The sequence below is a fragment of the Vidua chalybeata genome, chromosome 3 (genome assembly GCF_026979565.1).
Source record: "Vidua chalybeata isolate OUT-0048 chromosome 3, bVidCha1 merged haplotype, whole genome shotgun sequence".
NCBI classification, from domain to species: Eukaryota; Metazoa; Chordata; class Aves; order Passeriformes; family Viduidae; genus Vidua; species Vidua chalybeata.
Window position 1 is genome coordinate 67,769,872 of NC_071532.1, and position 19,672 is coordinate 67,789,543.

At 42.9% G+C, this 19,672-nt stretch overlaps 1 protein-coding gene across 1 annotated transcript; it reads right to left on the bottom strand.

The window, feature by feature from the left end:
- Positions 1-1,138: 1,138 nt before the first annotated feature.
- On the bottom strand, positions 1,139-19,139 carry AMD1 (adenosylmethionine decarboxylase 1). Its single transcript, XM_053939069.1, has 9 exons — positions 18,566-19,139; positions 8,572-8,658; positions 7,216-7,342; positions 6,660-6,762; positions 5,826-5,868; positions 5,596-5,740; positions 4,508-4,600; positions 4,260-4,415; positions 1,139-3,296 (listed from the first exon to the last, which is right to left on the bottom strand). Exons 1-9 carry the CDS (start codon positions 18,694-18,696, stop codon positions 3,156-3,158), a joined length of 1,026 nt encoding a protein of 341 aa, XP_053795044.1. The 5' UTR covers positions 18,697-19,139; the 3' UTR covers positions 1,139-3,155.
- Positions 19,140-19,672: the final 533 nt, after the last annotated feature.

Below are 19,672 nucleotides of genomic sequence, written 5' to 3' on the forward strand. Positions count from 1 at the left end.
CTAAAAGTGACTGTACATATTTCACTTGTACACATATATTTAAAATTAATGGCAGTTGCCAAAGACAGAACTAAGCATGTTATAGAGAATGTAAAATTTATATAAAGATATGGCTTTTGGGCAGCTGCAGAAACAAGACTCTCTAGGGCCTGCTTAATTTTTTAAAATGTAACAGCAGTATTTTAAGTACAGTGTATAACAAGCAATAGAAGAAAATGGAACAGTTAACTTGAAATAGCTTGGGAGAACTCCACACCTTGGGAGCATATCCTCAGCATTATGTCCAAGCCTTGTGCATTTAGATATTGGTGGCATTGCTTTTGGGATTATCACAAGGGAAACCTGAGTTTACACAATCCCAGCTGGCAAGCTTCAACATTTCAGCCAACACATTATCCTGCACCACCAAAGCAGCAGCCAGACTGACAGCCAGTAGAGTTTCTAGAGTCATCCCACCCAGATAAGTACCACAGCAGTGTCATCTCTTTGGCATCAACACACCACAGTAAAGTTCTAGGATTGAAAAACACTGGTTTTTAGTGCCTGTTCAAGTGGCTCGGTACCAGCACTGGTGTCAGCATTTCCTTTTCTGCCCCATGTTGAAAGGGCATGAGAGTGCTCAGGCACAGAACTGCCTTGTGCTCTTTCAATGAACTTTCAATCATGCTGGCTGCATCTGCTTAGCACGGACATTGCTAGCCTCTAGCTTCTGGTCTAGGTTGCTATCTAGATTACATACCTGCCTACTTTACCTTAAGAGATAAATCTCACCTTGAACTCTCAAAGCCAGTCGAAGCTTAAGTGCATAAATGTATGCCAGTTTGTTACTTAGAAGCAGTTGTCTTAATTCAGAAGGCTATTTAGAATATTTAATGCTCAAGAAAAAGATACAGGTTAAATGTAGACAAATTTTTGAGTTCATTTAGAGAAACAGTTTTAGTTTCAAAAACAGCATAACATTTTCACTTGGCTTCATTTCACATGCTGCCTCATTTTCAACTGCCAGTGTGTTGAGATGCATCCCCTACAGGAGCAGTGCAAATTAGGACAGTAAGGACACAAATCTATTTCAGAATTAAACCATTTGGTACCATAAAAAATGAAGAGTGAAGGATAGAATTGCTAGATCATCACTACAAACAATTTAAGCAAACTTTTATTGAAGCGTTAAGTTGTGGTACAGATATTTTTAAATGATCAAAGTCTAACACCACAGAAATTATAAACACCGTACTCCCCCCATCCTGATCACCCAGATAGTTCAATAACCCATTCAACAGCTTTTCATAGACGAGGCTTATGCTTCTTTTTGTAAGATGCATTCTTTCAGTATTACTCAAAAATGGATCTTCAGTTTACTTAATGGACCTCAAGCCAAAAAAAGTCAGAACAATTGGGACAATGCAAGAACAAATAAAACCCCACTGAAATATTGGTCCTCAATATTAACACCAAAAAGCATTAGTGCCATTTACAGCATGTAATTGATAACATTGGTAAAGAACATCAATAATATGCTTAAAAAAAAAAAAAAATCAAAATGTTCCAACCACTTGATTTCTAACCAAGCAGACTTTAGTTTAGAAGCACTGAAAAAGTGCTTCATTTATAAATACAGAAGGAACAAAAGAACCATTGCATCAAACCAGAAAGAGTCAAAACATTGCAAGGACAAGAGGGGAAAAATAATTTCAATTTTGTTGTTGACATGCTGGTCTCACAGCTGTTAAAATCCCAGTATTTGCAAACAAACATAGCTGAAAGTGTGCCAACTTTTCAAAGCCTGCATTTTAGTCAATACTCATTAAGTCAAGTGACTTTGAATTACACACTTATTCATGCTCCATGAATAGTATTCTTCTTCACTTCTGTCCAGGTGTCCCAGACAGTTCTTGTTCTATACCCTTACTTAATGCCCTCAAGTCACAGTAAGAGGAACCACCTTAGCAATTAGGAGGAAAAAACAGATGAAGTCACAACAATCAAGTACAACATAAGTCACATGCACAACAATGTCACAGGACTGTCACAAGACAGAGGCATTAGCTTTGCTTGGAACAACAAAATGAAGTGACACTGGACCAGTTTAGAAGCACTCTTTACAGTCCGAAGTGGCAGGTCACAGGTTTTACTGAGAATAATCCAAAGCAATCAACGCACCCAGACTGGCAAATTCCACTCCTCCACTAGCCCTACCTGCCAGGGCTCAGGAGCTCCCTGTTCTGACATAACAGGTGATTAGGACAGAAAATGCCCGCTGCCAATATCAACTTGCACTTTGCAAAGCTGTCACACAATTACGCCAAAGCACTTGAAGCCTGGCTCAGCTCTTCCCCTGTCAAGTCTCGGACCTTCATCAAATTCTGCCATCGCGTAGCGGTGTGACAGCTCGGGGATGTGGACAGACAAATGACCATTAAGGTGAGACAAAATTTAGCCTGCACTAGTACCGATACCCGAGTTACTAAAAGTGAAAGACCAATGCATTAGCCCAGTTCTATGGTAGAGCTGAGCAAATTCCTAGAAGCCTTATTAGAGCATGAAAAGTCAGTCTGATTTAAAAATAAATCAACCACCACCTGTAGTAGCAAAACAATTTGTAACTGTTTTAAGAAACTTTCTCCAAACATGAAAGTGTTAATTAGGAATCAGTTTCATTAGAAATCATAGAAGTTAATCAAAAACTGTTTTAGACTGAAATCACAACATAGATTAAAAAAAAAAAGTGTGACAATTTAAGAGAGAACTGTCCACAGTGAGTAGGTTGAGGCTGAAGTCTAATGAGGACGAAAGCCTTGTCTGTGGGGAATTTTTGGTGATACTTGGAGAAAAACTATACTGTGTGTAATTCTACCTGAATCATTTTTACAAGTGTTGTAAAGTTTCATACAGTAAGAATTTTCTACATGCACTTCAATTTCACAGCAAGAGTGGCATAGAGTACCTAAACACAGAAGAGAGCATTCATGCAAGATATCTAACTCCTTGATATAATAATGCATACAATTCAAAATGGTTATACTATGATTACACCTAGGGCTTTCCACAACTACAAGGTGGTGGGAGTGGAAAGCATGGCCCCCTGAATCATTAACTAGAAAGCAACCACCACCTTCTATATGGGATTTCTTTTTGCGCTTTTTCTTCATTCTTAATCAACTGTGCTGTTGCTGGCGATTTTTTGTAAAACTGGTAAAAACAAAATTATAATCACTGAATTGGGCAATCTGGTGATCAAGACGCTTAAACCCCTCAATCTTCTGGGCAGAGGAAAACACTGTGCGACATTTAGAGCTCTAGAAAACAAAAAAAAAAAAAAGGGAAAGTTACTTTTAAAACTGTTATTTAGAGATGGATTAGCACACTGTATTTCATATATGTTCTTACTTAACATGTTTTGAAACTCTTCCTGACAGTGGTGCAGAAAGCTTCATTCTCAAGCAGTGGTTCTGCTCCCTACATACAGTACTGCTGTTCTGTGAACACTTGCGGGGGGTGGAGCACCTCTCCTATGGACACAGGCTGACAGAACTGGGGTTGTTCAGCCTGGAGAAGAGAAGGGTCCGGGGAGACCTTAAAGCACCTTCCAGTACCTAAAGGGTACTGGCAAGAGCTGGAGAGGAACTTTTTGCCAGAGCAGGTAGTGGTAGAACAAGTGGTAGCAGATTTAAATTGCAAGAGGGTGGATTTAAACTACATATTAGGGAAAAAAAAAAAAAATCTTCATTGTGAGGGTGGCGAGACACTGGAACAGGTTGCCCAGAGAAGCTGTGGATGTCCCATCCCCTGTCAGTGTTCAAGGTCAGGTTGGATGGGGCTCTGAGCAACCTGGTCTACTGGAAAGTGTCCCTGCCCATGGCAGGGGGTTACAAATAGACTATCTTTAAGGTCCCTTCCAACCCAAATCATTTTGTGGTTCTATGATTACCTGAGAGCGACACTATTAAGAGCAGGTGTTCTACAACTGATAGTTGCAGGCAAATCCAGAAAAATGCCAAGGCAAGAAATGATGCCTATACAGAACTACATAAGATGTCAGTAGAATTCTGGGACTGAGATGCTGCATCTTACTGTTTCAGAAGTCTTCTGAAGATCAGATTTAGTACATGCCATAGCACAACTTAAGAGTATTTTTACTTTCCAAAGAAACTACCCCTCAACTATAGAGGCAAACTAAACTGTTAATCTCCAGTAAAAATCTCTAGCCTTGCTTCATTTGTGTCTATATGTATTTCATCAGCTAATGCAAGAAAACTCACCTGATTAACAAAGAGGGTTGTCACAAATTTTCCTGGCTTGAAAACCTCTACAACTTTTCTAATCAGGTCATCATAAGAGGTCTGACTTATGTTTGTTTCAAAACTAACATAAGAAAACTCTGGTTCTGGAGTGATGTGAATAGTCCAGTAAGTTCCCTGAAAAAAAAAAAAAAAAAGGGTATTATTACCCCCAAATATTTATTTCTTTTTATTTACCAATGCTAATTATTAATGAGTGTAAAACTTACATCCGATTTCATCCCATTCATTGAATACCCACAAGGATTGAACATTGTAGCATCAATAACAGAACCTGGTATCAGGTCACGAATTCCACTCATCTGGAACAAAGTTAAACAATTCTGTTTATCATGCATCCTTATAACACTTGTTTAGATTTACCTCAAAGGCAGAATGAACATATATTTAGCAAAGAGAACACCAGAATTCATCCAATTACAAGTCAGTCTGATTACATGTACCACTGTAGATGACCTTGTCACTGTATCAATGGCAGTGACAAGCTGCAGGCAAGCTATCACACTGCCTCTTACAGAGCCCAGCTGCACCCATCCAAGACAAGGAAACAGCTTAGAACTCCTAAACATATTTGCTTTTGCTGCTGAAATGGAAAGCGGAGCTTCTCTTCAACCACTATCCACGAAGTGAAGGCTGTTTACATTTATGCCAGAGTAAGGATAGACTAGTTTATACCCTTGGAAGAAGTGCAATCCGAAGTGTTTTGATTTACCACACAGTACCTGAGCTACAGCCAAATCTCAATAGCAAATACAGTGTGAGAATCAAAGCCTAAGATGGAAAACAAGACGAAGTCAGTGTACTTGTCAGGAAAACTTGTTCATGTCACATGACTTCCCCATCTGGATAAAGGAGGCAAACCCATCAAGGTATGCTTAGACCCCAAATCTGCCCTTCCTCTCATCCAAATGGCTCCCTGATTTAACCCTGATTTTGATACCTACTTAACCTTTGCTTTCCTTATCTCCAGTCTAAGCCTTACTCCTTGTACTCTACATCCTTGAAAGTTACTCAAATTGTGGTTTTGTTCCTACTCCTACATTCCTCAGAGTAAAAGCTTCCCATCACCCAAAGCACTGCATATTGTTGTTTTCACTGAAGGAAGGGCACTGAACACATGAAGTTATAGTCCCCAAAATACTCTTGGGTTAAATCCATTTTCCTCCCAAAGTATTAACCTTTCTACGGCATCTCTCCTACCACAAAATAAACCTTGTATTAAAAGTTAAGTGAATAAAGCATTTTGTTGCCCAATTTCCACCATTTCCCAAAATGTTCAGTTTTCAAGCAAACATACACGAGTGACATCATTTGCAGTAACACCATCTTTCATGTAGAACTGGTCCATAACTACTGGGTCAAGCTCACTCATCAGAATTTCCAGTGTCTGATCAGGCTGATTGGATATCCGACTCTCTGGGAAATCCAGGGTGTACAGGTACCTACAAAAAGCACAAATCAAGCATGTAACACATATTGACAGCACCAAGTTCTACTGTAAAGACTTCAAACTCCTCACATACATACCAGCAATCAGAGTTCATACGCCCCATGCAATAAGCTGCTCCATCTAGATAAGACAAAAAGCTTCCAGTTAACATACCACAGCTGAACATTAATGTAAAATATTATATTTATTTCTATTTAAAGACAGGGACCTTTCACAGAACCCCATTGAAGTTCACTGATGCAGTCAGCAGCTGTATCAAATAACCATGCATTTAACTTCAGGGATGCAAAGTTAATAATTAGAAAAGCAAGCTTCCTCAGAAGTGGGTCTGGACACCCCAGCTAAGAGGCTACAATCAGGAAATTGATATTACAGTATAGCTATGCACAGAGAGAAACCCTGGTACTCTTAAAGCCTCTATTAAATGCATTTATGATTATCATTTATTTTCAAGTAACTCAGATAACTACCACAGCTTCTATGTTCCTTCAAAAACCTGTCACTTTAAAATTTAAGATTCTTCTTGTAGTCTTAAACTGTATTAAATGCTTAAATTCAGGTTTTAGCATAGTAACTTCCCTGAGAAAAGCCCACATTTTTCTTCAGAGTATTACTTACTTTAAATTACTATCCTAGCTTTTTAATATGGCTTTCAGAATTCTGCAGAGTGATTGGCAGTCTGAAGATGACCCCAGTTTAGACAAGGTGCTAAATGTCAAGCTTAGTGTAATTTAAATTTTGATCTTGGCAAGCTAGTATCAGAAATCCAGAGAATAAGTATTTATAGCTTTTGACTTTCATGCAAGGACTGCTGAATTCTTGGCCTGGCAGCCTGTACCTATTGCACTGCTCATCACTTCTCACTTAACATCAACCCTTCACCCAACTTTGCTGAAGATTCATCAACTTACTTGGGAAAATTTCATTAAGAAACTCTACTTCTTCCTGGAAATTCCTATGTGGGTACTCCTGGTGGGAAGGCTTCATGAAATTCTTACGTGAATAAAAGAAGCTCTGAAAAAATAAAGGTGCATCTTAGGTATTCAGTGTTACCCACCCACCTTGAATCCAAGAATTTAGAAAAATGCAAGCATTTATCATGAACTTTATGTTCATGAGTGTTCTCATTGTCAAAACACTGCTACCTGTATTCCCATTTCAGAAGCACAGGGTTATTCCTATCTGAATTTCTAAGCTTCAGGAGACAGCCTACTTACAAACTTGTTTTCCATTAGACAGCATAGGCACAGTTACTCTTAAGTAACTCAGCTCAACAGCATTTGTTATTTAGCACCCACCAAGAGACAAACAAAAGGGCAACTGCTGCAGCAGAGCAATCTTGCATTACAGTCTTCCCATTATGGGAAGCACACATAAATATCCAAGTTTCAGAATATTTAATAGAAAGAGTGAATTTGAAATAGCAGCAAAAAGCTTTTTGTACATTCCAAGGTTCTGACACCTTACCTGAATTGAGTCAAACCCACTGTACTCCCTAGCAAGCTCCAACAGGGGAACCAGTGCTTGCAGTAAGAGGGTGGTACCACACGTCTTCAAAATGAAACGTCTCTTGGAGACAAACATGCTACTCTCACTGTAAAAGAGGTGTTAAGAATATATTAAGTGCTTTACATAAAACAAACCAGGAGGGAGTTGTTAGGTCTTGGTCCTTATCCCAACCAAATGCATTACTCTAAGTGAACACTCACATATGGCACAAACATATTTAGCAAATAGATCAAATCCATAGAATGCAGCTAACATTTGAGAGCTGTTACAAATTCCAAAACAAACACCTGCTCCAAGCATGATATAACAGAGCTGTCACTCTACAGGAAAAGACACATTAGACACCCTCAAACTACCTGAGAAATACAAACATGGCTGTGAAGTGGGTACACAGGCAGAGCTATATGATATGCCTCATAAGTAAGATATAGAAATTAACTATATATAAACTAAGTCAGATACTTAACTACAGCCCAGCTGAATTGGAGGTAGGTATTGATACCACATCCAGAACATTCAAGCACGCTAAACAAGTATCTTTTCATCAGGTAACTGAACAATGGGAGTAAAAATTAGCTCAAGTAACTCGATTTGGAATGCTGTTTACAAATTCAAAATCAAGGTTAAAATTCATCCAGGATGCAGTGCAATTTGTTACTCTTCCCAGAATTTTGTTTTAAATACATGAAGCTTGAAGAAACAAGACTTGAACACAGTTTCTTTGACTATGTTGCTCTTAGCACAACCTAGCCCTCAAGGCAGTCTTTTAGAGTACAAAAACTTCAGTATTTGTAATCTGAAGTAAACCAGAGAATGTCAAATGTGTCTGTAAAGTTCATGTACAAAAACCAAGAAAGTATTTTGCAAGATGAAAAACACATGGCAAAAATAGCACACATAACAAAAATTCCAGGGTTCCAGGAAAGCTACAGTTTTACAGATAGCCCTAGGTCAGCTGCAAGAGTTGTTCCACTTGATTGTATTATGTCCAATTAAGGCTGATCTACCAATAAGGTTTTTTTGCTGATCTCTAAGTGACACCTATAGCCTATTCTGCTGAAGTAATATTGAAATTCTGTACTGGGGACACTTATTTACCCATGGACAAAATTAAGTGATGCCACCACAGCTCTGTCCATCCTTTTGGTTAAAGGAAAAGAGAAACACAACTATGAAGAAACAGCACCTCTGAGCAGGAGATCCCTGCAAGTTGTAGCCATCAACCCAAGACTGGATTCTCAGCCAAGCGAATCACATACGACAGCTTTCACTTTTTTCCCTCCCAGGGACTAAAAGAATGAGCCACTGCCTTACCTGAGTACATAAGCTTCCTGCTTGTCAGTTTTTGTCACACTTATGATCAAACAATGCACATTCTCCAGAAGTTTGTCCCACTCAATCCTGTCAAGAAATTACAGAAGAGCACAAACAACAGATTAAACAAACCAAAGCTTGCTGGAGCCCTTGGTAAAAAGCCCAAACACGACCAGAGTCGCGAGTTACTGGATCGGAGAGCACAAAATGGGAAGAGTTTTCATACAGGGACTAACTCTCACAATACAGTAATACTCCATTCTTTGCTCTTGATGTCTCAGTAGTCCTCAAAATCTGTTACCATGATCTGCTGCATGTGGAACCTCAAGCTTCTAACCAGGTGAGTCAGGATAACCTTAAATCCTGCGTCCCACATGTTGGCAACTTAAGGTATGCTTTAGGTTGAACCTCTGTGCACTTCTACCACAGTAGTCATTGGCAACTACTACAGTAATAAACCAGTAAGTTATCATTAAGATGTTTTAATTGACCAGTTTAGAGTCAAGTTCATAATTTAACTGAAAAGCTAAAAACTAATAGATTTCAATGGCCTGAATTCCTCTTTGACCAACCAGGATCACAGAATTCCTTCATACAGTGCAAACTGTAGCTATGGTACTAGAGTTTGGTGTGGTGGTAGAAGCTTAATACTTCAATTCTTTACTAATATTACTCCTTCTACCAAGAGTCTAAAAAAAAAGCAACCAAAAAAGAAGGGCTCAAATTAAGCCAAAAGACTTTCAAGTACTCAACAGAAATGATGGACTTGCAAAAAAACTACTTTGGTTGTCACTTCAGTCTTGTGTCTACACCAGATTAGTAGAATTCAATGTAGTCTATTTTGCTATAAATAAGACAGGAACAGATACAGCTTCCTGACGTCACAAAATTACAAGACTGCCAGCTGTCCTACTTCTCCCTGCCCACAGCATATTCCACCTGCAGGTTTGTGCTGGCTCTTGTCCTCAGAGATGTCATTATCCAAGAGATTTACTAACCCAGCATAGAACTATGCTGCCCATCAGTAGAGCTGGAATAACTGCAGGAGCTAGAAGCACAAAAAATTTGCCAATTTTTCATCACCAAGCTCAGCTTGCCCATATAAAACTGTCAGCCTAATCCTTCTTCAGGAGGCAGACCTCTCACCCTTTACTGACACTGCAAAAGCCCTGTCTGTGGCTGTGTGCCAGGACTGAGCACCCACTGTTAATTCCCCCAACACACTTTCTCCTGCAGCCACCAGTGTTTCCCCTTAGAAAACTGGTCTGTTCATGAAACTGAAGTTTCAGATTCTGTTATATGTATAATTAAAACATCCACATATTCTTTAGCCTTTCTAAACAGTCAGCAAATAAATGCCTTAACTTCTCCCTCAATTGATTCATTCATTCAGGAGAATGCCTTTTGAAACAAATTCTGTACCTTTAGTAATACTTGAGGACTTTCCCATTTAAAGTACATCAGAATAGTAATATTTATATATATGATTCAACCAGAACAGAGATTAAGAAAGTCCTATCAATTTAAAAAACCCTCATGATCAATGCACATCTGATTAATTTAGAAATTCAGTGATATAACTGGATACTTAAAATCAAAGTGATGTTTACTCCAGTTAGTGACCCTTGACAAAATACTTTTCTGCAAACAGACATGACAGCACAGACACTCAAATCTCCACATCAAATTAAAAAGGTTATTTTGAGTGCTCAGCTCAAGTCCCACACATTTATTCAGCTCTATACTTATGTCATTGACTGGAGTTAGCGCTGTTCCTAAAACTCAAATGTACATGAAAATGTAAGTGGCTGCTCACCTTAAAAAGGCTGGTAAATGCAAAGAGTAAAATAGTTATAATATAGACTATCTTTTAAATGCTTCCAGAAAACCATACAATTTTGCTAGTAAGAGTACTATAGGATTTAGTTTTCTCTGGCTACAGCACACCTAAGTTTGGCCTAAGTTTGCCAGTCACTCTTCCTGTAAATTGAACTAGGTAATGTATTCGATTGTTCAAACCATTCCAGCATCCCTACCGACCTCTTATCTGCCATTAAATAAACACCCAGAGTCTGACATTGCAGTTGGGAAAGGTGAGGAAGAGTTCCCTGATGCTGAGCTGTACTAACCCCATTTGTACATTACTACAAATCTGATTTTGTACTTGTCCAAGTATTAATAGGCACGTAACTATCTTAGGCTTTGCAAGAGCATACGTCTCAGCCTTCACAAGCTTCTTATCCAGTCAGACAGTCAAAATCTCAGCCTTCTGCAGGCAGGTGACACTTTTTCTTTAGGTATCACTGTAGTGCAGTTCTGTGCAGGCATTTCAGGGAAATGTCTTTCCACACTCCAGACACATATTAGCAGAGGAAGATGTAATAAGTTTGGTAGTTCAGTGAGGGGTCAGTACAGAACCAACAGTGCACTATTGTGTGTTAAGTGCAAAGCCCACAACACAAAGGAAGTCCTGTAATGCTTGTTGGTACACAGCTGGTATGTTGGTACCATGGCTGAAATCTGCAGTTGCACAAGACCTTCGCGTATCACAGCTTTGCTCAAGCCCTCACTATCGTACTACAGAAACCATAGCTAAGCATGCACTAAATGTTGTGTTCAGCCTTTACAGAAATAAAGGGCCAGCTCATAATTTGATCTGTCTAGAGCAGCACTAAGGAAAAACCCTACAATTTTGAAACAGACAGGATGCTAGGCTTGCTCTAGAAGCATATGTAGTCTAACAAAGGGTTGCCACATTAGGGAGAAGTTCTGCAGGGATACTGGCCTGTATCTGTCTGCATTTTAAAGCTAAGCGCAGAAAACTAAAGAAAGGCTGGATTTGAGCCAACATAATCTATTTGAACAAGATGACCTTAGTATTTGGCATGTTCTATTGTTTAAAGCACAGCTAAGGAAGAACATCTGGGACTACTTTGTACCAAGTAGATTAAGTTCACTACAAGTCTAACTCTTCATTTCTTCCCTCTTTTTTTTTTGATCCATATAATTGCCATTAGTTGAGACAACCAATAGTTACTCACACTTGAATGAAGAAACAAAACCAACCTTAAAAGTAAGTAGTATTTCAATGATTATCACTGCATTGCAGCTATTCAATAATAAGTAAAAAATCACTAAGTTAGCAATTCAAGTATTTGAGAACACTACTAACTTCATAGCTAAGTTTTAACTTGGAAGCAAAGCCTGACACTGAAAAAGGGTATCCAAGTAAGACTGATTCTCAATGAAGAGCCATCATGAACTTCTGCTCTTCAAAATTCCCCCTTCAATGATCAATCTGCAAGGCATTACTATTTCCTAAATTATTTCCCATAGCCAGACATCTGAACAATGCCAGTTTGGAAACTGCTTTCCTATACTCAAGCATAGTAGAATATGACCCATGAGAGTCATTGACACTCTCACTGGAAGCAAGTTCTGCAGCAGACCTGCAGACACCAATTTGAGATTGACTTCTCACTTATGTGGGCTCACTAACCATTTCATTCCAAAGTTTTAAGATCCCCTTTCCAAATTTTCAAATAACTGCTACTTATCCAGAGTCAAATTAGTTTCTTGAATGGGCAAGCACAATGCACCTTAAATGACTGCACCTTCTCAGAGAATAGCAAATGAAAATGGAATACATCTACTCAAGTGTGAAGAATTGTCCTTGTTTGAATGGTTCTGACTAGCAGAACATCCCAAAAGGGAAAAAAAAAAATCAAGTTTAACAAATTACTCCTATACCTGTGTTGCAATATTTAGTGCCTTATCAACAGACTTGCTACCAGAGTACAAATAACTTCCATTCAAACTGCCAACCAGGTATGTCAGTAGGGAAGAGTTATTATAACTGAGAAGTAGCTTAATTGTAGGAGGCATGCTTCATGAATAGTCAATAGCTCCTCTCAACCAAGTTCCAAAGCATCATATCTGCTCCTTTATTTCAGAAGGAAGTTTTCCTTGACAGATAAAACCACGCTTTTGCACGCTCAAGTTATTGGCCTCTTCTGAGCCTTTACCTTCAGGGGTAAAACACATTCTTTAACAAGAGTCAAGCATACCAGGCACAATACTGCTGTTTCAGGCCAACTGGGAATGTGCTAACAGCAATTTGATGAGATTAAGAACTACATCAAGAACTCATTCCTATCAGCAACCAACAGCCTCCTCAAGCACATCACCATACACACACACAGAGCAACAGGAACTTGCTAAGGCAGCCAGACAGCACTGTGAAGCTGTATTGCAGTAGGGCAGGAATTCTTAGGAAATAAATCATGGAACTCCTAAAGACAGCTTAAGCTATATACATACTCTTGCATAGCTTTTCATTAGAATAGAACAGCTGACAATTCTATAGTATCATAATTAATAAGACTTTTAATCTTGACTATGTAAAACCTTGTTCTAATGTCAAGCATTCAACTGCATAACAATCTTTTAGCCCCTCACCTGTTACCCACTAAGTGTTTTTAGGAGCCATATAGGGATCAGTTACCTCATTAGCAAGTTAAATAGGCAAATTCCTACCAATACCATGATCCAGACAGACTAGAACTCTGTCTAAACTGCCTACACAGAGGCCAAGATACAGCCAAGACACACGAAAGCTGGCTAAACATGAGTGTCAGCAGAGCTGGAACATTGTTTTCAAGCATCCCAAAACAGGCAGGAACAGTACAAACTATACAAAAGTCACAAGTATTTTAAAGCACCCCTCAGCAGCTCATGTATTTCTCTGCAGACAGCTGCACATGAATTACCTCCTCTTAGAAATATAACATAATTTAAAAATTGCTGTTTAAGATAGGTTACCTTGAACCACTTACACAGCCTGAGTTTAGGCTAAGGCCCTTGCAACTCGATAAGTTTACATAGGCAGTATCTGTGGGGTGCACAAAAGTGTCACACCCTCTATGTGCTCTGAGCACAGATATACAGAGAGACTGTCCACATCTCCCTAATCCTAAACCTAAGAAGCCTTCCAGGGACATGCATTTCATCTTGAGAGACAGGCACCTGGGTGGAAAATTGCATCCACACTGAAATTGATTCTATGCAATACTGCTCACAAAATCCTTCTTACCTAGAAAGTCACAAGCCAACTACTTGGAGTGTCACTCCCAAATGAAACCAAGATATTTCAGCAATGGCACAAAGATGGCCACAGCTGGGGCTCTGAAGGCTGCATATTTCTCCTCTTGTGGGCCTTACACTGCTATTGCAGTTACATGGAATGGGGACTCCATCCTTTACATCCAAAGACACTCAATGGGTATTCCCAAGTCTCTCATATCCAAGGACATCCAAAGTGTTTGAGGAAGCACGAGCCTCAGAAGGCACAGCAGGACTTACAAGCAACATTCAACATTTGAGTGTAATTTTCTCCAGAAGGAACACACTGTAAGGCAGCAAGTATCTACCAAAAGCCCCAAGTCTTCCCATTCTCCTGGCTGAGCAAACAACCATTAGGAAAGCCCTTTAAGGAATACACCAATAGCTGCTCATTTATTTTCTACAGAGTCTCATTAAGGGCCCACACCTTTGCCAGACAGTGACTACCCAAATGCTTCAGCACTTTAAATGATAAGGTAGAAAATGTCAGAAAGTCTTCAATACAAGTCTTCACTTCCTGCAAGCAGTATCAGAATCAGTAGAAGTGAGAATAAAAGGGCTTGTTTCCACTGTGTGAAACCATTCTTTAGTTACAGTTTTGAGTTACAAGAAAGCATTTTACCCATAGTTTTGAACCAGATCTAAAATCTAATTGATTAATATCCATTCTGATAAGGGGAAGACTACACTCTTACATAAAGTTCTCCAGATAAACTTGCATTGCACAAAAAAAAAGCTCCACAAGTACACGGGGACAGAAGCCCTTATCTTAGCACAGCCCTGCCTTCTTTCCGGAGTCCCTTCAGTTTTGTTCCAAAGCACTGCAGGAGTAGGAGCAGAGCAGGGCTCATGGCCAGCTTCCTTGTACCTTCAGTGTTTGAGGAAACAGGCAGGTAACACTGCCCAGGACTGGGGGAAGGGGCAGAGGTGCAACAGCACTGCAGCAGTAAGCAGACTCAGGCTACAGGGTGCAGCACACAGCAAGGATTTACAGGACACCTATCAAATCCTTGAGTGTCTCAGAGCTTGGGAGCTTTCATGTAGCACAGGATCAGAATGTTGTATCAGTGTCACCTCATACTGCTCATTGCTGCAGTTTTCTCCAGCTTGTGTTTCCACATAATATAGACAAATAGGAAGCAGATTAAAAGTCCATAAATAAGCTCAATTTTAAAGTATTCCTCAGGGTTGAATGCTTGAGATACGAGCTTTTAACATTGGCATCTTTTATTTATGGTTTCAAACTTCTGTGCATTCAAGATCCTGATAGCCCTCGAGATGGAAAATGCATAGCTGCACATCATCTGAAGGAATAAACAGCTTATTTTACTCTGGGGATAGTGAATGCACTACATAGTCACCATGGAAATCCAGGGCTTGCAGCAAGTTGATAATGTTTTTACCAAACCCTCTGTTTTCCATAAATAGTCTAAGGCTATTTTTTTAGAAAAAAAAAAATCATGCTTTACAAAGCATGGTGAGAACAAGCAATAAAATTAAAGCAAATTATTTTGGGACCACAAAAGCATTAACTTCATTTCACTACTGGATATAAGCAGGGTAGGCATATTGAGATGCTTGCTAGTAACTATTTCAACCACAAGACCTTTCTGCATAATTTGTTAACAAGTGAGCAAAACCACCCCAAAACTTAACAACAAAGTAAAGCTCAAATGCCATACTTTTTAGTTGGGATCTTTATTGACTGCATTAAAATGACAAAGATCTTTTCTGAAACACATTACACATAAGCCAAACTTTTACCCAGAAAGCAGGTTTGCCCATAGGAGGGAAAAAATGTGGAAAATAAGTCTTAGTTGCATCAGCTCAAGAACTTTCTTGCTGATTATATCCAGCAAAGACTTTAAAATACCTAATCCCTAACAAGCATGCACAACATGGAAATTTTTAGCTTTGAACACCAGCTTAGTCATTCAGTAGATGAATGGTTCACATTTCACTACTAAGCAGGTATTACAATACAAAAGGCAAGCTCAACTGGTTTGCAACTTGATTCTAATTTAGCTATTGTTCTACAGTTTCAGCTTTGATTTCAGGTTCTGCTCAACATAAACTAGCTCGTTCAATCACCTTTATAAAATTAGCATAGCAGGATACTTTGTATTCAGGACTTTCATTTGCATCTATCAGCTGTAACAGGTAATTTAATTCTGACAGTTTTCCAAAAGAAAATGTTCATACAAGGTTATTTCATACTAGAAACACTTTCAGACACATCATGGTTTCCTACCAAAGAAAGCAAGCACCTTAGATTAGCATGCTGTATTAAGAGCCAATTAACACAAAAGTGTTCAAAGCCTGCTCACAGCACTGACACTGTGTTAAAGACCACACGTTCAACAGTTAACAGTTTTTATCCACTCTATTAAAACTTTACAGCCTTATCCGAACCACACAAAGGAACTATCCCAGCACTCACACTGCAATTACATTAAATGCTCTGGGTTTAAAAGTTAAGTTTGCAGTTTTGCAACAACGAGTCTGAGCTCACAAATGGAACACCAGAGAGTATGAATGTGTCAGTGAGGAAAGCATTTGCAGAATGCCATCTCTAAACTACATCTGCATATTAGCACAAAGTCAAACGAGTACTTTTGGAATCTTTCACATTTTAAGTCAAACACTACAGGACTCCTCCAGCACCTAAGTAGCTCACATCATCTGCAAGTATTTCAGCTAGGATTTTTCCTTCCAGGATTGCCTGGACATTACCTATACAAGCTGTTACCCTGTACCTGCTACACTACTAAGCCTCCAAGAGCTATAAAATCACATTTGATTATTTCCATGTTAAGTACATTATTCAGAAAGGTCTAAATAGCTTCACAAGTCAAAGTTACACAAATTACCTCAACAACCAACAGATCAGAGGTAAAAATGTATTCTGTAGTGCTTCTGGTACAGCAGAAATGAAGCTTCCACTAACCATGAGCATTCAGACATACACACACATGGGCCATTCATTACTTTTTAAAAAAGGCAGTTATCTGCTCACTGCCAGTTCAGATCTGTGAATAGCTAATTCTACCAATACATATATACATGGGAAATTTCCTGAGAAATACCAAAACAAAGGAAAAGACAAATAGGACACATCGCTGAATGGAGATCATCAGCATATTCCAAATATTGAATACACTATGACAAGCTTTCTTGATCAAACTCTGACAAGAGACCATTGGGCAACAGTGATATGCACAAGCAGACCTGGACACACTGAGAGCCTCCAGCAACCACTCGAATCTGAACAGCTGACCATATTGAAGGTGAACTACTCACATGAGTATAACCTTCAGATTTGCCCTGTTTGCTTAGCACAAGCTTACCTTTTGCAACTATGTCAGCTGATCCCACCTATATGCCATTTTTATTGTAACTGCAAGCTCGTCCATAGTTCTGCAGATTTTGCTTTGTACTTCAAGCTTGCAGGTACCATTTTCTGACACTTCCAGAACACTCTTTTTTGTTCATCTACAGCTAAACCCTCACAGTCAGAAGTCTAAGTATTCCATAGAATCCTAGAATGGTCTGGATTGGAAAGGGGCCTTTGAGATCACCTAGCTCCAGCGTTTCTACGCTATCCTCCAAACCACAGCACTGGCAATCTGCAGTACAGTAGCCCCATGCCCAGCACGGCTCCAGAGCCGCCCCGTGTGCCGGCAGGTGGCCATCGGCTCCTGCGCTAACAAAGGCGGCGCGGGCACATTCCTGTGCGGCGGGCGGGGAGCGGCGGCAGCCGGTGCCGAACACGTGCGCCGGGAGCGGAGCGGCGCGGAGCGGGCCCCGGGCCTTCCTTCCCTCGCCGCAGGCGGCGCCGAGCGCGGCGCCAGCGCATTCCCCACATGCCCATTGGGTGACGGGCGCGGCCCGGCCCTCCGCGGCGTCCCGCTCCCATTGGCCTCGGCTCCTCAATGGGGGAGAGCGACGGGAGCGGCGGCGCGGCCGGGAGCGCGGCCAGGACACTCACGTGTAAACCGCGGCTCCAGCCACACTTCTGCTAGGGGAGGAGGGGGCACTCCTTTCCCCGTGCCTCCCTCGCTCTGGTGCCCATCGCACCGCTGGGAGACACGGGAAGGTCCCCGGGTACCGCCTGCTTCTCTCTGCGAGAGCCGCTCTATGGACCTGTCCGGCTACGCAGTGCCGGAGGTCGCCGCCACACCGGCCATGTGAGAGGGAGCCATCAACCTTCGCCACGACAGCCACAGGGATCTCCCTTTCCAGCTCGCACTAACGGGGAGGGAGATTCCTGAGCCCCCGCTCTCCGCAGTACGGCAGGGATTTCCCGAGCCCTCTCATCCCGAAACCGGCCGCAGGAGCGGGACGAGCCGCCGCAGAGCGGTGGGCGCCGCTGCCGTGCCCCGGCCACCAGCAGCACTGCGACACCGCGCCCGCTCCCCCCGCGGCGCTCCCGGCCGGCGCGGCACACGCCCGGCTCCACGCTGCGCTCCGCCGCCGCCACATGTTGCCAGCGGGAACCGCGCGGGGCTGCACGAGGTGGCGGCGCGGAATGGCTTCCGTCCCCGGCACCGCCACCTCCCGCCCGCCGGGACGAGGGGAGCCTCCCCGCCCGGGGGTCTCTGGAGGGCGGCGGAAGGTCACCCCCGGCGGGGAGATGCTGGGGCTGTCACCGGGGGAGCGGGAAGGCGGCCGATAGCACGGGAGCCCAGCCCCCACCGACGGCCACCCCGGAACCTGCCTTCCCCCGGCGCGGCCGCCATCGCCCCCCAAAGCGCAGCCACACCCGGGCCATTCAGGGACCCTCCCGCCCCGCCGGCCGCCCCCCACGGGCAGCGCTGCCCCCGCCACCGCCTCTCCCCGCTCCGACCCCACCCCGCCCCGGCCGTTCGCGGACCTGGGTATGGTGCGGAGGTCGCCGGACCCCTTGCTCTGGTGCGGCTCCTGCTGCGCGGGCTGCTGCCGGGCGAACCACACCTCCAACAGCTTCTCGGTCCCTTCGAAGAAGTGTGCACCGCTCTCCTTCATGGTGAGACAACTCGGCAACCAACAACCACAGAAATTAAACGGCAACCAAACTGCCGCCCCCGGCCGCCACCGTTCGCTGCTGCTGCACGGGCCGCGCTGCTGCTGCCGCCGCCGGGTCCCAGTCCGTCCTGGGCGGGTTTCACCTTCTGGGGGATTTGTGTAATATTAATTAAAAAAAAAAAAAAAGAAAAAAATAATAGAGGAATAAGTAGAAGAAGGAAGGAGATTTTTTTTAAACGGGTGAAAATCACCCAGAGTGCGCGGCGGCGGATGCGGCGTGAGCGTGTGTGAGCGGGTTACAGTCCGAGCGGGGGTGCAGGCGGGCGATGCGGTTCGGTTCCTTGTAGTCCGTGTGTTCCCCTGTTACAGAGAAGAGCGTTGAGCGAGCGCTAGCTAATGTCGCCGGCCATACTGTGTAAGCGAGAAGCCAGTGCGCACGCAGCCGCCTTTATACTCCCGCAGGTAGGCGCATCACGCCGGGCCGCGCTGCACATTGGTCGTCCGCCGCTCCGGCCCGCCCTTCTCCGCTTCCCATAGGGTGGCGGCGACGCCCGTCGAGGCATATGCCGGTTCCTCTGGCCCCTCCCGCTGCAGCCCTCCCGCCCGCCGGACCGCGGGGAGCGGGAGATGGAGCGCGGGCGGCGGCGGCGGCGCTGGGGCAGCGCTCGGGGCCGCGGTGTGGCACCGGGGTCGGACCACGCCGCCCCTAACATGGGTGGGAAGCACGAACTGTGGTCGGCAGGGAACCGTGCCAGGGGAAGCAGGGCTGAACGTGGCCTAGAGACGGCGGGGGAGCATCCCCCGAAACCATTCGGCGCGTAGCGAGGGGCGAGCCCGAGAATTCCGGCTCTTCCGGGGCCGCGGCGGGAGCGCTGCGCCCGCACCCAGCGCTCCTTCCCGCTGCGCCCGCCGCAAGGCTCTTCCCTCGCTCGTAAGAGGAGCTCAGCCGAGCGTTCAGGCGTAGTTCCCGTTCCCT

Excerpts from the sequence above, each read along its gene's own strand:
- AMD1 (XM_053939069.1), bottom strand. The coding sequence starts at position 18,696 with ATGAAGGAGAGCGGTGCACACTTCTTCGAAGGGACCGAGAAGCTGTTG. Across the intron at positions 8,659-18,565 it reads GACCTCCGCACCATACCCAG|GATTGAGTGGGACAAACTTC; the intron begins GTCCGCGAACGG and ends ATTTCTTGACAG. Across the intron at positions 3,297-4,259 it reads CAACCCTCTTTGTTAATCAG|AGCTCTAAATGTCGCACAGT; the intron begins GTGAGTTTTCTT and ends TTTGTTTTCTAG.